Source organism: Furipterus horrens, unplaced genomic scaffold (assembly GCF_987537825.1).
Source record: "Furipterus horrens unplaced genomic scaffold, mFurHor1.1.pri manual_scaffold_11, whole genome shotgun sequence".
NCBI classification, from domain to species: domain Eukaryota; kingdom Metazoa; phylum Chordata; class Mammalia; order Chiroptera; family Furipteridae; genus Furipterus; species Furipterus horrens.
In genome coordinates this window covers 8,562,269-8,579,580 of record NW_028327181.1, presented here as the reverse complement: position 1 = coordinate 8,579,580, position 17,312 = coordinate 8,562,269, and the positions used below count along the sequence as shown (strand labels likewise).

The 17,312-nt window shown below is 49.4% G+C and overlaps 1 protein-coding gene across 2 annotated transcripts in view; it reads left to right on the top strand.

Moving 5' to 3' along the window:
- Positions 1 to 17,312, top strand: part of KSR2 (kinase suppressor of ras 2) — a 271,920-nt gene that overhangs the window by 58,216 nt on the left and 196,392 nt on the right. For both annotated transcript variants that reach the window (XM_090290536.1, XM_090290537.1), the window contains exons 2-3: positions 1,884 to 2,024; positions 5,204 to 5,354. In XM_090290536.1, coding sequence (XP_090146662.1) covers positions 1,884 to 2,024; positions 5,204 to 5,354 — 292 coding nt within the window. The remainder of the gene's footprint in view (positions 1 to 1,883; positions 2,025 to 5,203; positions 5,355 to 17,312) is intronic.

Here is a 17,312-nt window from a genome sequence, read left to right as displayed (position 1 = left end):
TGTCCTGAAATTTACTAGAAGAGATATAAAGGGTGGTAACTGTTGGATCCAGGTTTCGTATCTACATTTTCTTCAGAAATGCGGGACTGGCTTTGATGCTCTGTACCAAATGTATCAGGAAGAAGGTAACTTTTGGTTAATTGTATTCTTTATTGAATTCCCGGAGCCTGGCACCGTACCTGGCATACTGGTGTATAGTTAGCACTCAGCAAATATTTTTTAAATTAAAAATATTTTCAGTTACAGGGGACACACAATATTATATCTGTAAATATTTTTTGAGTGAATGAATTACCAAAGGTTAGGTATCCTGCTCACACTTTGCATATACCTACCCTGTGGTTCAACTAAGTCTTAAATTAAAAAATAAGTTCTAAATATTAGAAAAGCAAAGCAATATGTACTTCATATAAACATTAAAATAATATAGGTGCACAGTAAAAAGTGAATACCCTACCCCCTTTCACACCAATTCTTTCTGTTGATTACTTTTTTCAGATTTTTTCTGAGTGTTTATAAACATATCATTAACATACATGTAGTTTTTAAAATATAAATGCAATCATATGATCATAAGGTCTTTGCAGATGGCTTTTTCACTGAAGAGGAAAATCTTGGAGACTTTCCCAAGTCAACATGTATCACTCTTCCTATTACAGAGTTTCTAGATTAATGGCATGCCATTCTAGGCATGTGCTTTAACTCATCCATATTTATTTTTTCTGTAAATGTACCTTTTTAAAAATTATTTTTCAAGTTTTTAAAATCAAAGATGGCACTGCAGTAACTGGCCAGCCTCTTACCCCGGGGACACACTCACGTTTAAGTTTTTCTGTAAGGAAGAGTCCTAGACGTGAGACTGCTGAATCCAAGTATTAAAACACTGATCCCCTTGGTGCCGTTCTCTAGGGCTCCTCACATTCTCAGGGTGAAAAAAAAAATATTGCCAATAATAGAAAAACAATTTAAAAAGCCAGTGGAAAAGATATTGCCAAGCCTATTCAAACATTTTTTCCATTAATAATCAGGTAGCACATCTCTCTACACTGTATTTTCTAATATTTTGCTATAGAGAAGCAAACAGGAAAAAAAATAGATCACTCAGAATCTTACTGTAAGGGAAAAGTACTGCTAAAATTTTCTTACATACCCTCCTAGGGCTTTTTCTACGCATGTATACATGTCTAACTTATAAAATATTTGTACGTTATTTATACATTATAAAACTTTTACACATTATACATTATTTTAAATGACGTCATCATATGAATCCAATGTAATTTATTTACAGTGTCCCCTATTATCGAAGAGTTGGGTGGTTTGCAGTCATTCATGGCTATTCTCGGCTTGGAGCAGAGCTTCATGGATCTCCTAAATTGTTTCTTTAGCATAAAATCTTAGAGCAGCGCTGTTTGTTAGAAACGTAATGAGAGCAACAGATGTGAGCTGAATGTGTAATTTAAAATTTTCTGGTAGCCACAGAGACAGATGAAATTAATTTTTATATTTTATTTAACCCGGAAGATCCAAAATATTATTATTTATGTAATCAGTCTAAACATGCTGACGAGATATTATACATGATTCAGATGCTAAAATGTCAAAGTTAAAGGAATAAATAGCTCCCCCCCAAATGATAACATCGTGTCTGTAGGATGAGCCCTAGAAGTGGGCTTGCTGGGTCCCCGAATACGAGCAGTGGAAATGTACAAGGATGCCGCCGAAACCCCGCCCCCGCACTGGAGTGGCCCCAAAGCGTGTCCCCCCTCCTTTAGCATATGGAGTTGGATGGGGTTCGGGCAGGGAGGGGACAGTGCGGAGATTCCTGCCTCTCTTCCTCGTGGCCGCGCCTCTGAGACATGTCCTCACCTGTGTCTTTGCAGAGCAAGCTGGTGAAGTACTTCAGCCGGCAGCTGTCGTGCAAAAAGAAGGTGGCCCTGCAGGAGCGCAACGCGGAGCTGGATGGCTTCCCCCAGCTCCGGCACTGGTTCCGAATTGTCGACGTGCGCAAGGAAGTCCTGGAGGTGACCAGAGGCGGCCCTGCCCTCTGCCCCTTCCCGGCCAGCAGCCAGCCCCTCGGGCAGTGGGGTTTTGGCTGTATCTGGCACATAGTAGGCCCTCAATCAATATGTATTGGATGAAGCCAGTTAAAGGGTCTGAATGGGTCATTAAGAGTGACCCATTAATGAGTTCTGCTGCTTATTAACTCAGTCACCTTGGCCAAATCACTGTCCCTCTTAGACCAGCTCGGCCAGTGGAGCTGGGATGGAACTAGGATATACAACTGATGCGGCAGCCACCAGCCACATGTAGCCCTGACCACGTGAATTGTGGCTAGTGGATGTGACTGGGGAACTGAAGTTTTAACTGTATTTCATGTTAACTCATGTGGCCAGGGCCACCCTATTGGACAGCAGAATCTTAGGGTGTCAGTTTTCTCACCTGTTAAATGGGGCGATGACTATCTCCTCTTCCTGGCATGTAAAATGCGATGATCCGTATAAAATGTCCAGCTCCCCCTCTGACACCTAACAGCACTCAGTAAATGTCACTTAGCGTTGTTGTGACGTTGTTGCTATTGTTGGAAACTTCGGAAGCAGCAGGTTCTCCGATGACCAACAAACCAGAACATGTGCTGTCTCATCCACCCTCAAGGAGTGGGGCTGGTCCTTAAGGTCTCTAGGAAAGTGGGACTTCCTTACCCTGTCGGCTCCCAGCAAGCAGGCTGAGCCCTTCCTAATAAACCCAGCTCACGTTGAATCCCTGGTGCCAGACACTGTACTAAAATGCACGCAGGTGCGACTTACCCCATTGGGCGGAGCAGTAAACTGAGGCTCAGAGATAAAGGGACTTGTTTCGCTAGTGAGGGCATGAGGCTGGCAGGAGATGGAAAGCCCTGTCTCCCTTTTCCTGTTGCCAGGGCCTCTCTGGCCTGGGGAGTAGAGGGGGTTCCCCCTACCTGCTGGGCCTTGTACCATTTCTCAAGTGGCCCCCAGTTCTTCCTTGAAGAGGCCTGGAAGATCCTCTTCCACCCTTCGTCTTTTCAGACCTTTTCTGGATGTGAGCTCGCCTGAACCCACCAGATATAACAATCCTGAGCTAGGCGCATGCCCCCATCCCTCCCCCCGTCACCCCCAACTTGCACAGGCACCCCAGACAGGATACCATTCTACGTTCCTTTATTTCATTCCCAGGATAGCAGTTTTGTGTCAATATCTTTGATATGAAAGGTCCTGTAGAAGTACAGACTTTTATTTGCATGGCCCAGTATGCATTTCAGAAACGTTTGGGACCATGTATTTATCAAACAGGACGAATAAGGCAGAGACAGATCTGAACCAACACTTGAGAACTGGTGCTCTTGAGCCGTATCTTAGGCACAGACTTTTTTTTTTGTTTGATTGATACGGTGTTCAAAATTTTTTGAGCCAACATTTAAACATTGAAAAGAGTTTGCATAAAACCTCAGATCTCTGGCCTCTCTTGAAAAATTAGAATTGCTTACTACGCTGAACTGAATTCTGCTGCCCGTTTGGGTCCTGCAGGTCCCCAAGTTTCACAGCTTTGCTCATTGATATTTTACCTCACCTGCAGGTACCCAAGTGCTGATTCTTACCTTAGTGAGAATCATGAGCCCTAGGCCACATGCCAGGGGGTGGGGACAGGCTGGGGGGGGGGGGGGGTACCAGCTCTCTGTCTGCAGCTCACATGTGTATCCACTAGAGGTCTCCTTTCTCTGGAGGAACTAGAAGTAGGGAGAAAGATCTGAAGACAGACTGCCTAGGTTCAAACTTACTTGCTGTGTGATCTTGGGCCAGTGGTCTAACCTCTCTGAATTTTAGGGTCCAAGTTACAGACTAGTGTTAATGATGAAAGCACCTACTTTATGTGGTCTTTTTAAAAGAAAAAAGTCCATGAAAAAGACAAAACAGTGCTACATCCATTTCAATTATTATCATTATCATTATTTTCTACAACAGAAATACATCTGCTCTTTTGGCGCTGGCTTGTTAAGGCTTTCTCCATTTTTGGTGTCATTACTTCTGTGATTTGTTTTTGTGTGACCCTAACCTTCAGCGTACATTGAGTATTTGGGGGGTAAATTATAAGATTAAAATGCACAAGTGAATCCTGCAGCAAAGAGGAGAATTCTTTTTGTTGGGAACCATCCCTTCTACATACGATTCATTTTGTACTTTCAGATACTGGTCCATCACTTTTCTTAAAGTGGGGATTAATTACCTCTAAGGTGTTCCTGCTTGAGAAAGCTGCTAAGCCACTCAATTATTGTTCTCTCCCTGTCCCCTGCCATAACGAGGTGTAAAGGCATCAGTTGGGCTTCATGGCTTTTGCCCTGCATCTTTTTTTCTTTTTTGGACAGAATTTTTGTGCTTGCAGTTTTCCTCTTCCTGGTTGCAGAAATGTCTGATTTTGTTGTGATACAAAGACCTGGCCACCAGAGGGCACAAGTATTCCACGTATTCCCCTAGAATCTCCATCCTTAGGTATCTGAAATTCTTACTTTAATAATAATAATAATGATGATAATGTTAAAACACTGGATACCATTAAGTGTTATAAAACGAAGGCTATTTTTGTAGATGCATAAATATAGAAGTTGGACAAATTTCAAGGTGTATCCATATTATGAGGTCTAGGGACACATCGTTTTGGGAAAGGGGGATGGTTATTGGTGGCGGTGAAGGGCACCTGCCCGAGACATTTAGCAGAGAGGGAGGGCAGCTATCAGGAAACTTGGGTTGTCCAGTTTGCTCTGTCTGATTTCATCCCGAATTTGGGACAAGCCACCGCAGTATGAGCTGAGCAGGAGGTACAAAGGGCCCTCCAAAGGTAAATGGATTGACACCTTGCTCATAAGGAATTTAGAAACTGCCTTGGGAGAGAGACAATTAGCTCCCACCATTTTTGGAGCGCCATGTGCTTTCCTGCGTAGTATGTGCACTTAAGAGTCCCATCTTTACAGGTGAGTCAAGTGAGGCTCATACAGGTTAAATTACTTGCTCCAGGTCATCTAGCTAATGAGTGGTACAGCTGAGATCAAACCCAAGCCTGTCTGACCCTCAAATCGGAGACCCAACTCTTACCGCTAAGCACCCATCCTCGCGGTGCCGTGGAGGCTCGAACGGCGTTCCACCGCTCTAGGCGCTGGACGGCTACTTACCCTCCTTCTTAAACTCTCTAGGAAATCACTCCGGGGCAGCTGAGCCTGGAGGCCCTCCTGGAGATGACGGATGAGCAGGTGTGTGAGACCGTGGAGAAATACGGAGCCAACCAGGAGGAATGCGCCCGTCTCAATGCCTCCCTCTCCTGCCTCCGGAATGTGCACATGTCAGGTGAGCAGCGCCGGGGGATGGACACCTGGGGGACAGTCCTCTGGTTCCTGTGCCCGCAGCTGCAGGCCAGGACGCGACAGTCTCAACTCTGGGTGGTAGATCTCGCTTGTGAGCAGAGGAGAGATGGGCGTGGGACTCGGAGGTAGAAGTGAGCAGGGCATCTTCTGGGAACTGTCCCAAGGGAGACCAGAAGTGTTTTATTTTACCTTAGACATTCTGAAGTGTCTTTGTATTTTGGGTCAGTATCTAATATATATATATATAATATATATATATATATATATATATATATACACACACACACATATATTACATAAACAATATGAATTCATTATAAAGTAACTCAGAAAACACATAAACATAATTACCTTAAGCTCCACCCTCTATGGACCTGCTGTTGTCATTTTGGTATAATTTTTGATATACTTCTTCCAGACCAATAGGTGTGTGTATACTACCTTTGAATTGTTCAAACTCCCGTCTGCCTTTCTTAGCAGGACATCAAATATCATCCTCTTGAGGCCTCCTGCTTCTTTCCAGCTTTATAATTTTCCCACAAGTTCCCCAGCCTTTCAGTGTTAAGGAATTAGCTCTGCCAACAGCCAAAGATTATTGGTCCACCTGCGTGGCTGTTTCAGTTCTGGCCACAAGGTGTCACTGTTTTATAGAGTCTGGCACAGTTGGGCAGGTTCTTACCCACAGACGCCCTCCCTGGATTCAACAGGCAACAATATTTAGTGAGTGACTACTTTGTGCCATAACGAGTGTTTATTAGGCACCAGAGCTGGCTGGTTTGGCTCAGTGGATTGAGCGTCGGCCTGCGAGCTAAGTGTCGCTGGTTCGATCTTCCAGTCAGGGCACATCAGAGAAGGAAAACTCTGACTCCAAAAAACCTCCGCTGCCTTGCGGCATACCTCTTCAGGGGAAAGGCTAAGGGAGTAAACCCCGACAGAAAATCCGGAGCCGGAGTCCCTAAGGCGGTTTGACGTTGTAGTCAACACAGGCAACTCCTGCGGCGCACCTGAAGCCAAGCTGTATTGACTCCGTCTTTCCCTTGGACCCTTCAGCTGCGAAGAGAGGGGGGGTCTGCTGCATGGGCAACAGCAGACCCTCCATATCACCCTGCCCAGGCTCTGTAGCTTCAACACGGGAGGAGACAGATACCGTGTCACTCCCGAGTCGGACTGCACAACCATTCTCGGCGGTGCAGATAGACTCTTAAGAAGCTACACCATCGTCTCTCGAGATGGACGGCTGCCGACGACGACTTTGTGCCAGGTGTGCTGAGGATCTATCAGTGAACAAAACAGAGCATATTTGAAACGGGTCATTGGCCCAGATCCCCCATGTATGCTCTTTTATATTTGTTGTTGCTAGCAGATCTTGATCAGGGCTATAAGTCAGCATCAAAAGAGACTGTGAATTGGAGGCTGTCCTGTCTTTGAAGGATGTTTGGTAGCATCCCTGGTCTCTACCCACTGGATACAGTAACAGCCCCCTCCCATTCATGACACAGAGAAATGTCTCCAGATACTTTCAAGTGTTCTGGGTAGTGCGGCGGGATCACCCCTGGTTGAACAGCTATAAAGGTCAGGTTATTCCTTATTCTAGTACAGTACTGTTGACTCGTGTAACATTTGCATGGCTGAGAGGGGCCTCTCAATCATGCAGTGCAGACAAAACCTGCTTCAAGGTGACTTCTGTCCACCTGCGGTGCGAAGCAGGTAGCAGTTGTCTCTCCTTTAAGAATGGTGCCTCATTACCATGTTACAGCTTCCACATCTTGGTCAATAAATGCATTTGCTCTTCATTTTTAAGGCCTGGATACTGCCACCATTTAGTTAAGCAATCTCCTATTTTTAGGCAGTTAGGCCGGCTCCATCTTTTTCTTATTATAAGCAGCAATGCAGTGAGCCGCCTCAAGTGTTATCTACCGCACATCCAGGACGACTCCTTTAGTGAGAATTCATAGGTGTGTGGTTCCCACAGGAAAGAGTTTACATGTCTTCAGACTTCTGGTGAGCGCTGCCACGTTTGCTTTCTGAAACGTGTGTACCAGCTTCTGCCTCGCCCCTCCCCTCCCCCATCCCCCACAATGCAGGAGAGTGAGCAGTTGAGGTCGGGCTCGCCATTGCTTTTCAGAGTTCATGCCTCTTCTTCACAGCCGGACTCCTGAGTTTGGCAGAAAACCTCACCAGTGGCTTCCCATACATAGACTTTCCCACGGATTGCAAAGCATCTCGGGGTTTGGCTTCTGATTGGAACCCACTGTTCGCATTTCCTCATCAAGCTCTCAATGTTGTGCAAATCTACTAGTCACTTAGAATTTCCTAGATCAGGCATGAATTTCACTTCTTGGTGTTCAACCCACTGCCTCGAATTCCCTTCCCCTTTGTCCTTCCGATGAATCCTGCTTATTCTCAGGCCCCTGACGCAAGGCCTCTGCACTTGAATGAGAGAATGAATGAGTGAATGAATGAATGCTTCTGCCGCCAACTGGCCATGCCTTAGACTGATGGTCAGTTTTTTGTCTTACTCTCTCATGTGCTTGTGCCTTCCCTGAGGACAGGTGCGGTGTGCTGCTATTCACGCTCGGTTCCCAGCACCAGTTTTTATTTGTTGAAGTACAGGAAAGCTATGCCATGTGCTTTCTAATGATCTCCACCAGGGGGAAGCAGTGAGCCATTCGCCACTGATCCTTGCCTTAAATTCTCTTCCCTCAAAAATTGTTTGTTCTTTGAAGCTTCTAACTCTCTTGGTAGCTGGGTGGTTTCATCATTTCCCCCCCTTCAGCGTAATCAAAAATGTTATCCCAGACTAAGGAACAAACTAGTTTTTGACTCTTGCTTCTTACCGTATTTTTCATCTTGGTCTCCCCAGTTCTCAGCTGGAGTCTTCCACAGTGATGAAATTAAACATTTTAAATCCTGGTATGCAGTGGGGACTCATTTATACCCTGTTGGCTGTTGGGAAGCTTATATGAAATGAGGCAGGCAAAGCCCAGGGCCTGGCCTGGATTAGCTACGTGATAACTTTTATTGTTACCTTTATTGTCCTTATCACAGTAGCACTGTGCCTACCCCCATCCTACAAACCCCATTGCCATCATCCCACCATCACCACCGCCACCACCACCACCACCACCACCATCATCGATGTCATCATTCCCACCATCCCCACCATCCCCACTGTCATCATTATCACCGTCGCCATCACTACCACCACCATCATCACCACCACCACCTTCATCACCATCACCACCACCACCATCATCACCACCACCACCTTCATCAGCACCGCCACCTTCGTCACCATCATCACCACCACCTTTATCACCACCACCACCTTCATCACCACCACCACCTTCATCACCACCACCACCTTCATCACCACCACCACCTTCATCACCATCATCACCAGGGTCCTCTAGTCTTTCTCTGCCCCATCTCACTTTCCTCCACCTTCTTTCTATCCTCCTCTTATTTTTTGTCTCCAACGGGCCCATGGGTTTCAGCTTTTCTAATTCTGCTCTCTGTTTGTCTGTGATTTCCCTTCTCTCTGAGCCACTGTCTCTCTGAATATTGCTGCTGCTTTAGAGCGTCCTGTCCCCTGTCTGGCTTGATTGTTCTCTGAGGGCTGGGGGCTCGCCCTTCCCTGCTGGCCAAAAAGTGAAAGCAGAACCCCAAACAAGTTTCCAGCGTGCACAGCCCCATTTCTGCATCCCCCACCCCACACGCCAGGGCCCTTACGGGGCTGAGGTCCTAGGTCAGCTGGACTTGGCTGCTGAGAAGCACGTTCCTTTGACTGTTTTCAACCTAATGCTGTGTGTGCATTTGCGTCTTCACTTTCCCAAGGAAAAACCCAGGTCCCGGGCACTGGAAGACTTTGCTTTTTTCCTCCCCTTCCTTTCCTCCCTGCCTGCCATGCATAACGATCAAGCACTCACTATGCATCTGGCACTGTGCTGGGTTCCAGGGCTTGGGGACTTTCTTCAGGGTGGAGCTGGGACCTTAAGGAGGAGGAGGAGGAGTTCTAATGATAAGGGGGTGGCAGGAGGGAGCCTGTGCCAGAAAGCCCAGTGTGGCCGGCTCCTGGGAATGCTGGGAGGAGCAGTGGGAACTGGGGTCAGGTAGGTGGGCAGGGCCAGCCCCCTTGGAGGGCCATGGCATGGAGCTTGCCGTGTAGGGCTCTGAGCAGAAGAAGCTTGGGTCACTTGCCCAGTTTTCAAACAAACCCCCGCTGCAGAGTAGGTGGGTAGCTTAGAGTGGGATGCTGGTAAATCCAGGCGGAGGCCCAGCAGGCTGTGTGGGGGCCGCTGACAGGTGCCCCTGCACCCCGGCAGCCCCTGGGGAGCTTGCTTTGTTGGACCCCCCTCCAGCTGCTCCTCCTGAGAGTCCAGGAAGAACTCATGGTCCGGGGAAAAGCAGGATGTAAAGTGGCCCTGCAACAGAACAGACAGCCTCAGATGCCCCCGTGCATCCTCCCGGTGGGGGTGTCAGACGAAGCCCCCAGAGCTTCCCACTGCCTTCCTTTGCCTGCAACGAAGAGGAAGAAGCACCTAGATTGCCCTGTTGTTCCCGTTGCTTCTCACGTTGGGAGGCTGGACCCTGAGAAGGAGCCACCTGTCCCAAAGCCCGCAGTGTCGGTGATCCTTTGTCTCCCTCCGTTTTATGTCCCCAGCCGTCCCATTCTGCAGGCTCTCAGGAACCCCTTACACAGACGTGGGGCTGCAGTAGCATTCTCCAGTGCAAGGCACAGAACCCTAATGCACCCACACGCACCCACAGATTGCTCGTTTGTGCGCTATAAATACAGATCAAACGTCCTCTATTTTGGTCCCAGTGGGGGGACTGGGGACGTAGCAGTGATTCAGGCTAACCAGCTCCCCGCTCTCATGGTCCTTGTGTTCTAGACCTGAGCTGCCCAATGGGGTGGCCTCTAGATTCATGCGGATGTTAACCTTATAGTCACTAAAATGAAATAAAATTAAAAACTTACCTCTTCCGTCGCACTAGGCACATTTCAAGTGACCCACAGCCACAGTAGCTAGTGGCTGTCCTATCGGGACAGCACAGTTCTAGGACTTTTCTATCAACACAGAAAGCTCTGTCAGCCAGTGCTGCTGCGGGACATATCGAAAGAATGAACAGGAAATAGATCAGGTGGTGACCGTTGAAATAGAGGGATAGGTTGGTGACTAGCAGGCCAGCTTTGATGGTGTGTGTGTGGGGGGGGTCATTGCAGCGGGAGCGTCAGAGGAGCAGAGCCAGGAGGAAAAGTATGTTGAGATTTAGTGCCAGGAACTTATTGTGACTGGAGGCCGACTGGGCGGGTCTGGGACCTGCAGGGCGGGCTGTCTGGAAGGGCAGGCTGGAACTCTGGGGCACAAGCTGAAGGGTCTGTTCGTGGGCAGAATTTCCTTTTCTTCAGGGAAGCCTCTGTTCGGCTCTTCACGCCTTCCAAGGGCCCATCCAGATTATGGAGGATCGTCTTTCTTACTTCAGGTCACCTGATTATAGACTCTAATCACCTCCACAGAATTCCTGCACAGCAGCAGCTCCGTTAATGTTTGACTGACTAATGGAGGGCTGTGGCCTGGCTACCTGGACACACTGAACGGGGGAGGTGACACTTAAACCAAGACTTGAATGACAAACAGGGACAAGGCGTGAGGCTGGGGGAAGAGTATTTTCAAAGAGCTAGAAGAAAGGGTGACACAGATCTCTAAAAGCACTTCCAAGAAGGGGAAGGCAGGCCCGTGTGGCTGAACTGGGGAGGGGGGGGGGGGCATTCTGACTTGTCGTCATGCAACAATTTACTCCAAAACTTAGTGGCTTCCAGTGACACCAGCCTGGTGATCCCTCATGATTCCCTGTGTTGGCTGGGCTCAGCTCGGTGGTTCTTCGGTTTTACGTGTTTCGGACTGAGTGGGCTGGGGCCTTCACCATGGCGCATGTGCGTGGATGGCCTTGGTGGTTAGGTGGGAGTTCAGTCATGGCTGGCTGCTGCCTTTGCATGTGGCTTGGGCTTCCTACAACAGGAGCAACTGTTCCAAGTGGGAAGCTGCTGGTTAGGTGTCTTAGAAGCTAATCGTGAACCAGGCACAGTATTGCTCCTACTGGTAGTGGTATCATTGAGGGGGTCCCTTGGGGAGCAGAACTATTGTGGGGGATAATGGAGAAAATAAGTTATTATAGGAGTACAGACCTTATACAAATGTATAATGAAAGAGAACTGTCTCTAAAATGGGTCGGCCAACTACAGCCCACTGGTCAAATCCGGCCCTCTGCCCGCTTTTGTAAATAAAGTTTTATTGGAATGCTGCCACACCTATTTGTTTACAAACTGGCTAGGGCTGTGTTCGCACTACACCTGCAGAGCTGAGTAATGTGCCAGAGACTGGATGACCCAGAAAGGCTAAGATATTTACTCTCTTGCTTTTTACAGAAAAAGTTTGCTAACCCTTGTAAAAGACCAAGAAAGAAATAATGAGTGTAAGCTAAAACCAATACATACACGCTCTAAATTAAGAGATGTCTCATTCTGCCCTAAGGAAGCTCTTCCTTTGGGAAGAGGAGAATAAGCACATGAGTAAGGAGGTTGGGGGCGTTGTCCATGAACTCTGTGGTGAGGGTGAATTACTGTGTGTACAGTGGTATAGCATTTACGTAGGGCTTTCATTTATGACTTATTATACCAGGTGGTCAGGGGAAGGGAGGAAGGGATGCAAGGGATGGAAGGATGGACGTGCTCAGAGAGGTTAAGTAACTTGCCCAGAGTCACAGAGCCAGTACTAGGTAGAGCCTGTGCTCAAACTCACATCAGTCTCACTAAAAACACGTGCTTTAACTTGCAGTGTCCTCTATGCCCAGTTTTCTTGTCTGTTCCCCATCAGACTGTGAGCTCTTTGGGGGTGGGGACCACATCTCATTATCTCTGGAGGGACGTCGGGATAGTGGCTCTGGGGCTCATGCTCATTTAGGGGGTCTGTGGTTTTCTTTGGGCAAACATATCCCTCCCTCCCCATGCGGTTCTGACTGTCGGGTGCCTCACAGCCCAGACCACCCCCCGCTGACCTCACTCCTCACTAGTACGGGGCCTCCCTTCCCCCAGGCCCACAGAGACCTGTTGACACTTCCCAGACCCACATCAGCCCTGACCTTAGGGACAGGGCTCAGTGTAGCTCCATCATCTGATCATTTTCTTTCTTTAGCACTTTTGTCTTTCCCTTCTCCGTCTGGTGCTTCGTGGAGGAGAAGTGAGGTGGACAGGCTTTGTAATCGGATACCAGGACACCCTGGGCGACGGGCTGGCCTTGTTTGTCAAGCTCTCCCTTCTGAAGACCTTCTGCCTTTGTCATCACGGAGGACAGAGGGACGGAGTGGCAGGGCTGTATTTTTGCTTTAAAACCCAGGCTTCTTGCTTGAAAACTGGGGGTCAAATCTGGTTGGCTGCAAACCCTTAGATGCCTTGATGCCTTTTCCTCCTGGTGCGGATTGCCTTGGACACCCTCCGGCGGGTGCTCCTTCTTGAGGATTCTTGACGGCCACCAGGGGGCGCTGCCTGATAACCTTCCTTCAGCAGAGAAGCCCAAGCATCCGCGCTCAAGGGCCGCGGAAACAGAGCCACGTGGGTGCAAACTGGAAGGAAGCTCTGTCTAATCATCTCGACTTTCCAATAAGGAACAGCTGAATCCCAGAGAGGATAAAGGCCTGACCCAGGCATGGCAGGGAACAAGTGCAGGCGTAGTTCTGGGTTATAGACAGAGCATCCTGGCGGGCGCAGGGGGAGGGGGCCCCCTTTAGTCTTTATTCCTGGCTGGTTTTGAGCCCGCAGCGCCACGTGGGAACAAGCTCGTAGTTCCTGCCTGCCTCCAGTGGGAGCAGACGGGGTCATGCTGCCCCTAACCTTCCCGCAGCGCTGCTGTCACAGAAGCTGTCGCGTTGGTCTCCCTGCCACACTGAAGACCAATTAAGAGAAGAAAATGAGCTCTAAGGAAGAAACTGCAAAGCAGGCTCTGAGTAATAGCTCGTGGTGTTGCAAAGAGAGTGCTCCAAAGAGGCAGTGGCTTCATTTCCTTGGGAGGCATCTGGAAAGGGCTTGGGGCCAGCCGTGGGGTGACTCTAGCTGTGGAGGACCCCTCCTGAAGCCTGTCCATGGAACGGCAAGGAAGAGAAGCAGCAGGGATTGTTTCAGCGGAAATCAGCGTCTTAGCCTTGGCCATGTGCCAGCACTGGGCATGTAGATAAAATGGACGTGGGCCACAGTAGTCGGGCTGCCCTCCTGGGTCTTTGTCCCGCTGGCCTGGTCAGTGAGTGGCGCAGTCAGGAAGGTGTATGAGTTCCGAGCCTGGCATGAGAGTCCTGGCCGGACCACTGGGCTGTGAGGACCTTGCTCCAGCCCCTTCCCCATCAGTGTCTCAGTCTTTGACACAGGCATAGGAATACTTAATCATTTCGTGTTGTCATGAGGAATAAGTGAGATGACACATGCTTTCGCCACTGTCCAGGGCTGCCTTCCCCGCTTGAGCAGGACCTGACTTTGGTTCTTTTGCTTGGAGAGAATTGGCAATCAGATGGCCCAAACAAAGGGACCAAGTCAAAGATTTCTTCCCCTGCTCTCTGTTCTACCGCCAGCCTGCCTCCAGAGGGCAGAGGCCCAAGGAGTGGGACAGTCGTGAGGTCCCAGAGCTGGGGAAGCCGGTTTTGTGGTGGGTGTGGGCAGCCGGTGGTTTTGCCAAGACTTTGGTCAAGCCCTGAATTTGACAGAGCAGTTGTCCCACAGATGGGGGCAGGGTAGGCGATGCAGCCCTTTTAGTATTTTGGAGCAGAAAAAAGTTAGTAATGCTTCACAGTCTTCCTTTGACATATTTGAAAGGCCAGAAAAGTCCCCATGGTCTTTTATAAAACCATAGGGCTATATTTATGCCCCCAAAGTAAGCAAGATTCTAGAGTAAGGGGCTTTTATGCAGGGGATCTGTAGGTTCCTGTGTGTTCCTTCCTCACCGCAGACCGGAGGTCAGTGGGTTGGGGGAGCCATGCTCAAGAACACTGATCATTGTCAGTGCCATCAGGTGTCACATGCACCGGCTCTCAGGCCCCAGGTAGGAGGCTTTCTCGGGAGTCTCCAGGGACAGCATGGAAAGGGCTAACTCAGAGTTTCTCAGCCTCGGCCCTATGACATTTGGGGCCAGAGTGTTCATTTATAGGGGGCCATTCTGTGCATTGGAGGGTGCGTAGTAGCCTCCCTGGCCTCTACCCACCAGATGTCAGTAACATCCACAGCAGCCCCCCCCAGTCCTGAAATCAAAAATGCCTCCAGACATCCCGCGTTCCTGGCTGAGAATGGCTCCGGAGAGCTCCAGGCTTCCTCAGAACGGTGCTGTGTCTCAGATGATGACGATGATAATGATGTCAACGGTCATGACAACTTAAGTAATTCTGAGGCCAGATGAAAGCCAGGAAACTTTGTGACGCCCGAGGCTCTGGTACAGCACAGGAAACCGTAACCGATTTGGACTTTGGCTTGTCAGACCCAGAGCGTGCTTTTCCCAGGGGTTCTTAGTCAAATTTGTAGGAACCAGATGAAAGCTAGGAGCCTTGCTGTGACTCCCTCCTTCCAGGGCACACACACGCACGCACGCGCTCACACACGCGCTCACACACACCCACAAGCACTTGAACACTCACACGCATCATTTCTCCCACTCTTTCTAGGACGTTGTTACAATTTCAGTTTTGCAGGTAAAGAGCTCCTGATCACACTCATTTTCTTGAGGAAATGCTTCATGAAAGGCAACAGCAGTGGGGAGAACTCAGGCCTGGCCGAGCCTGGTGTCCTGCCTGTAAAATGCCTGGACACAGGAAGGATGTCTCAGCTTTGACCTTCAATGCCCTTTGAGGGAACTTGACACGTCCCCACGCTCATCAACAGCTGTATAGTTCACTCGTGGCTTCCAGTTATTATTATTATTGTTGCACTGATCAACCCGGTGACACCCCGTTCCGGATTCTTTGAGTGTGAGGCATTCGTTTCATTTCTTTGCACTTGATGGTTCTTTTGCAGGCAACACCGTTCACGGGCTGGCTCTTCCTCGTGGCCTGTCCTCAGCGCGGGTGCACCGTAGGGAGGGCTCCCGCACAGGGTTAGTGTGATTGCGTCTCTGCTGTTACTCTTCACAGGCCGGGGAGCAAGGTGGCTGGGAGGACCTGGGGGCAGCTGGGTGGCCCAGTGCAGACGAGCGAGTTCAGGGGACGCTTTCTAGAGGAAGGAACAGCTATGCCGAGTTTCAGGGGTGACAGGCTGTGTTTGGACTTCTTTGCTTTCTTCGCAGGTAGATTATTGTGTTTTATTGCCCACAAAATGCCAAATCTCAAATCTGCTTGGAGTGGGTTTTTTTCTTCCAGATCATCAAAGCTCAAAACAATTTTTAAAAAGTATATATTTTTGACTGCTTCTTCTTTTGCGATATCTTTCTGGACCATTTTGTGTTGTCAAAGCTTCCTGCAGCCTTTCAATGCCAAAGTCAATAATGTACACATCCCGGGAAAAGGGGACTTTAAAAGGAGGTGGGTTTTTTTGTTTGTTTTTTTGTTTTTTTGAAGGAAGGATATGGTCCGTAGGGAAAATGCCAGAGCCTTGCCCAACTGCACCCACTTTCCTTTGAGTCTTGTACCCCTGAACTCCTCCTTACCCCTGACCATGAGCTTATTCAGCAAGGCCCTCAGCCTCTTGGTGGTGCTGGTCCTCCCATGAGACACTGGGGTTTCAGCAAAGGGGAGTTACGCCCTTGGGGGCAAGGCTAGGCCAGGAGACATGGCAATGGAGGAGGCTGGAGGGTCCTTTATGAAGGGAGGGTGTGTCCTTCATAATCAGTGGATTTGTCCCAACATCCTGGTGCCAATGGATGTGGAAAAGGCAGATTTAAAATGCCCTCACCCCGTGTCTCTGTACAGATGTTTATTGTTGCCTACCGTGTACAAGGCATCACTCTGTGTTTATGATGCTGTAGACACACTGTGTGCAAGGGCTGTCTGTGGGTGGCCTCCTTTTTATCTTTATAACAACTTTATAAGGTCCAGGCTGCCCCATCCCTTGTCAGAAAGGAGGAGGTGGGGATCAGAGAGGTGCATGGATTGGGCCGAGGCTGCACAGCTTAGGCAGGTCACAAAGCCAGTATTGTACTCGCGACCACTGCTTTATACCTTGCCCGGGACTCTGAAGGAGGGAACAGAGGGGAGTGGCGTCTGTCGAAAACCCAGGTGGTTTCCAGAAGTTGCTTGGCTAAGCTCGCGGCGCTGGACTCTGTCGGGCCTGCGGAAAACCTGTGGGCTTCGTGAGCTTAGACACGATTTTGGAGGAACACGAACCTTCTGGGTGGCATCACATGTTGGCCCGTGCCTAGGTAATGCTGGTGGGTGGTTTGGTGCCTTAGAAGTGGGTTGGACCAGAGCCACTGAGCAGGTGGCATCTGGGCTGGGCGTGGAGGAAGTGGAAGGCGAGAGGGAGGGAGGGCCGAGGTGACACTAGGAGGGGATGGGGACACCAGGGGGGCCTGGAGTCTGCAGGGGAGTCCTCTCTGTGGCTGCAGAGACCCTTGGGGCCCCTTGAACAGGAACACCGTCTGTAACGGGACCTGCATCCGCCTTCAGAGGCCGGGTCGAGGACGCGGGGAGGTGATGTGTGTAAAAGCTGGCCGCTGAGTGTGGGCTCGGTAAACGGCAGCTGCTCCTCACTCTTTTATGTCCCGTTGTCTGGCTCCGACAGAGGTTTCCCGGGGCAGGTGAGAGTGGCAGCTGCCGGGGAAAGGTTCTCCCAGGGACGCGTCAGGTGACGGGGAGCCTGGGCGGTCATGCAGTGAGCGGGGTCCCGGTTGTCTACTGGATCTCGATATTTCCCTTTCTTGGTGACCGAGTTAAATTTTCAACCGGTTTTGGGGTCTGAAGGGCTTGGTTCCTC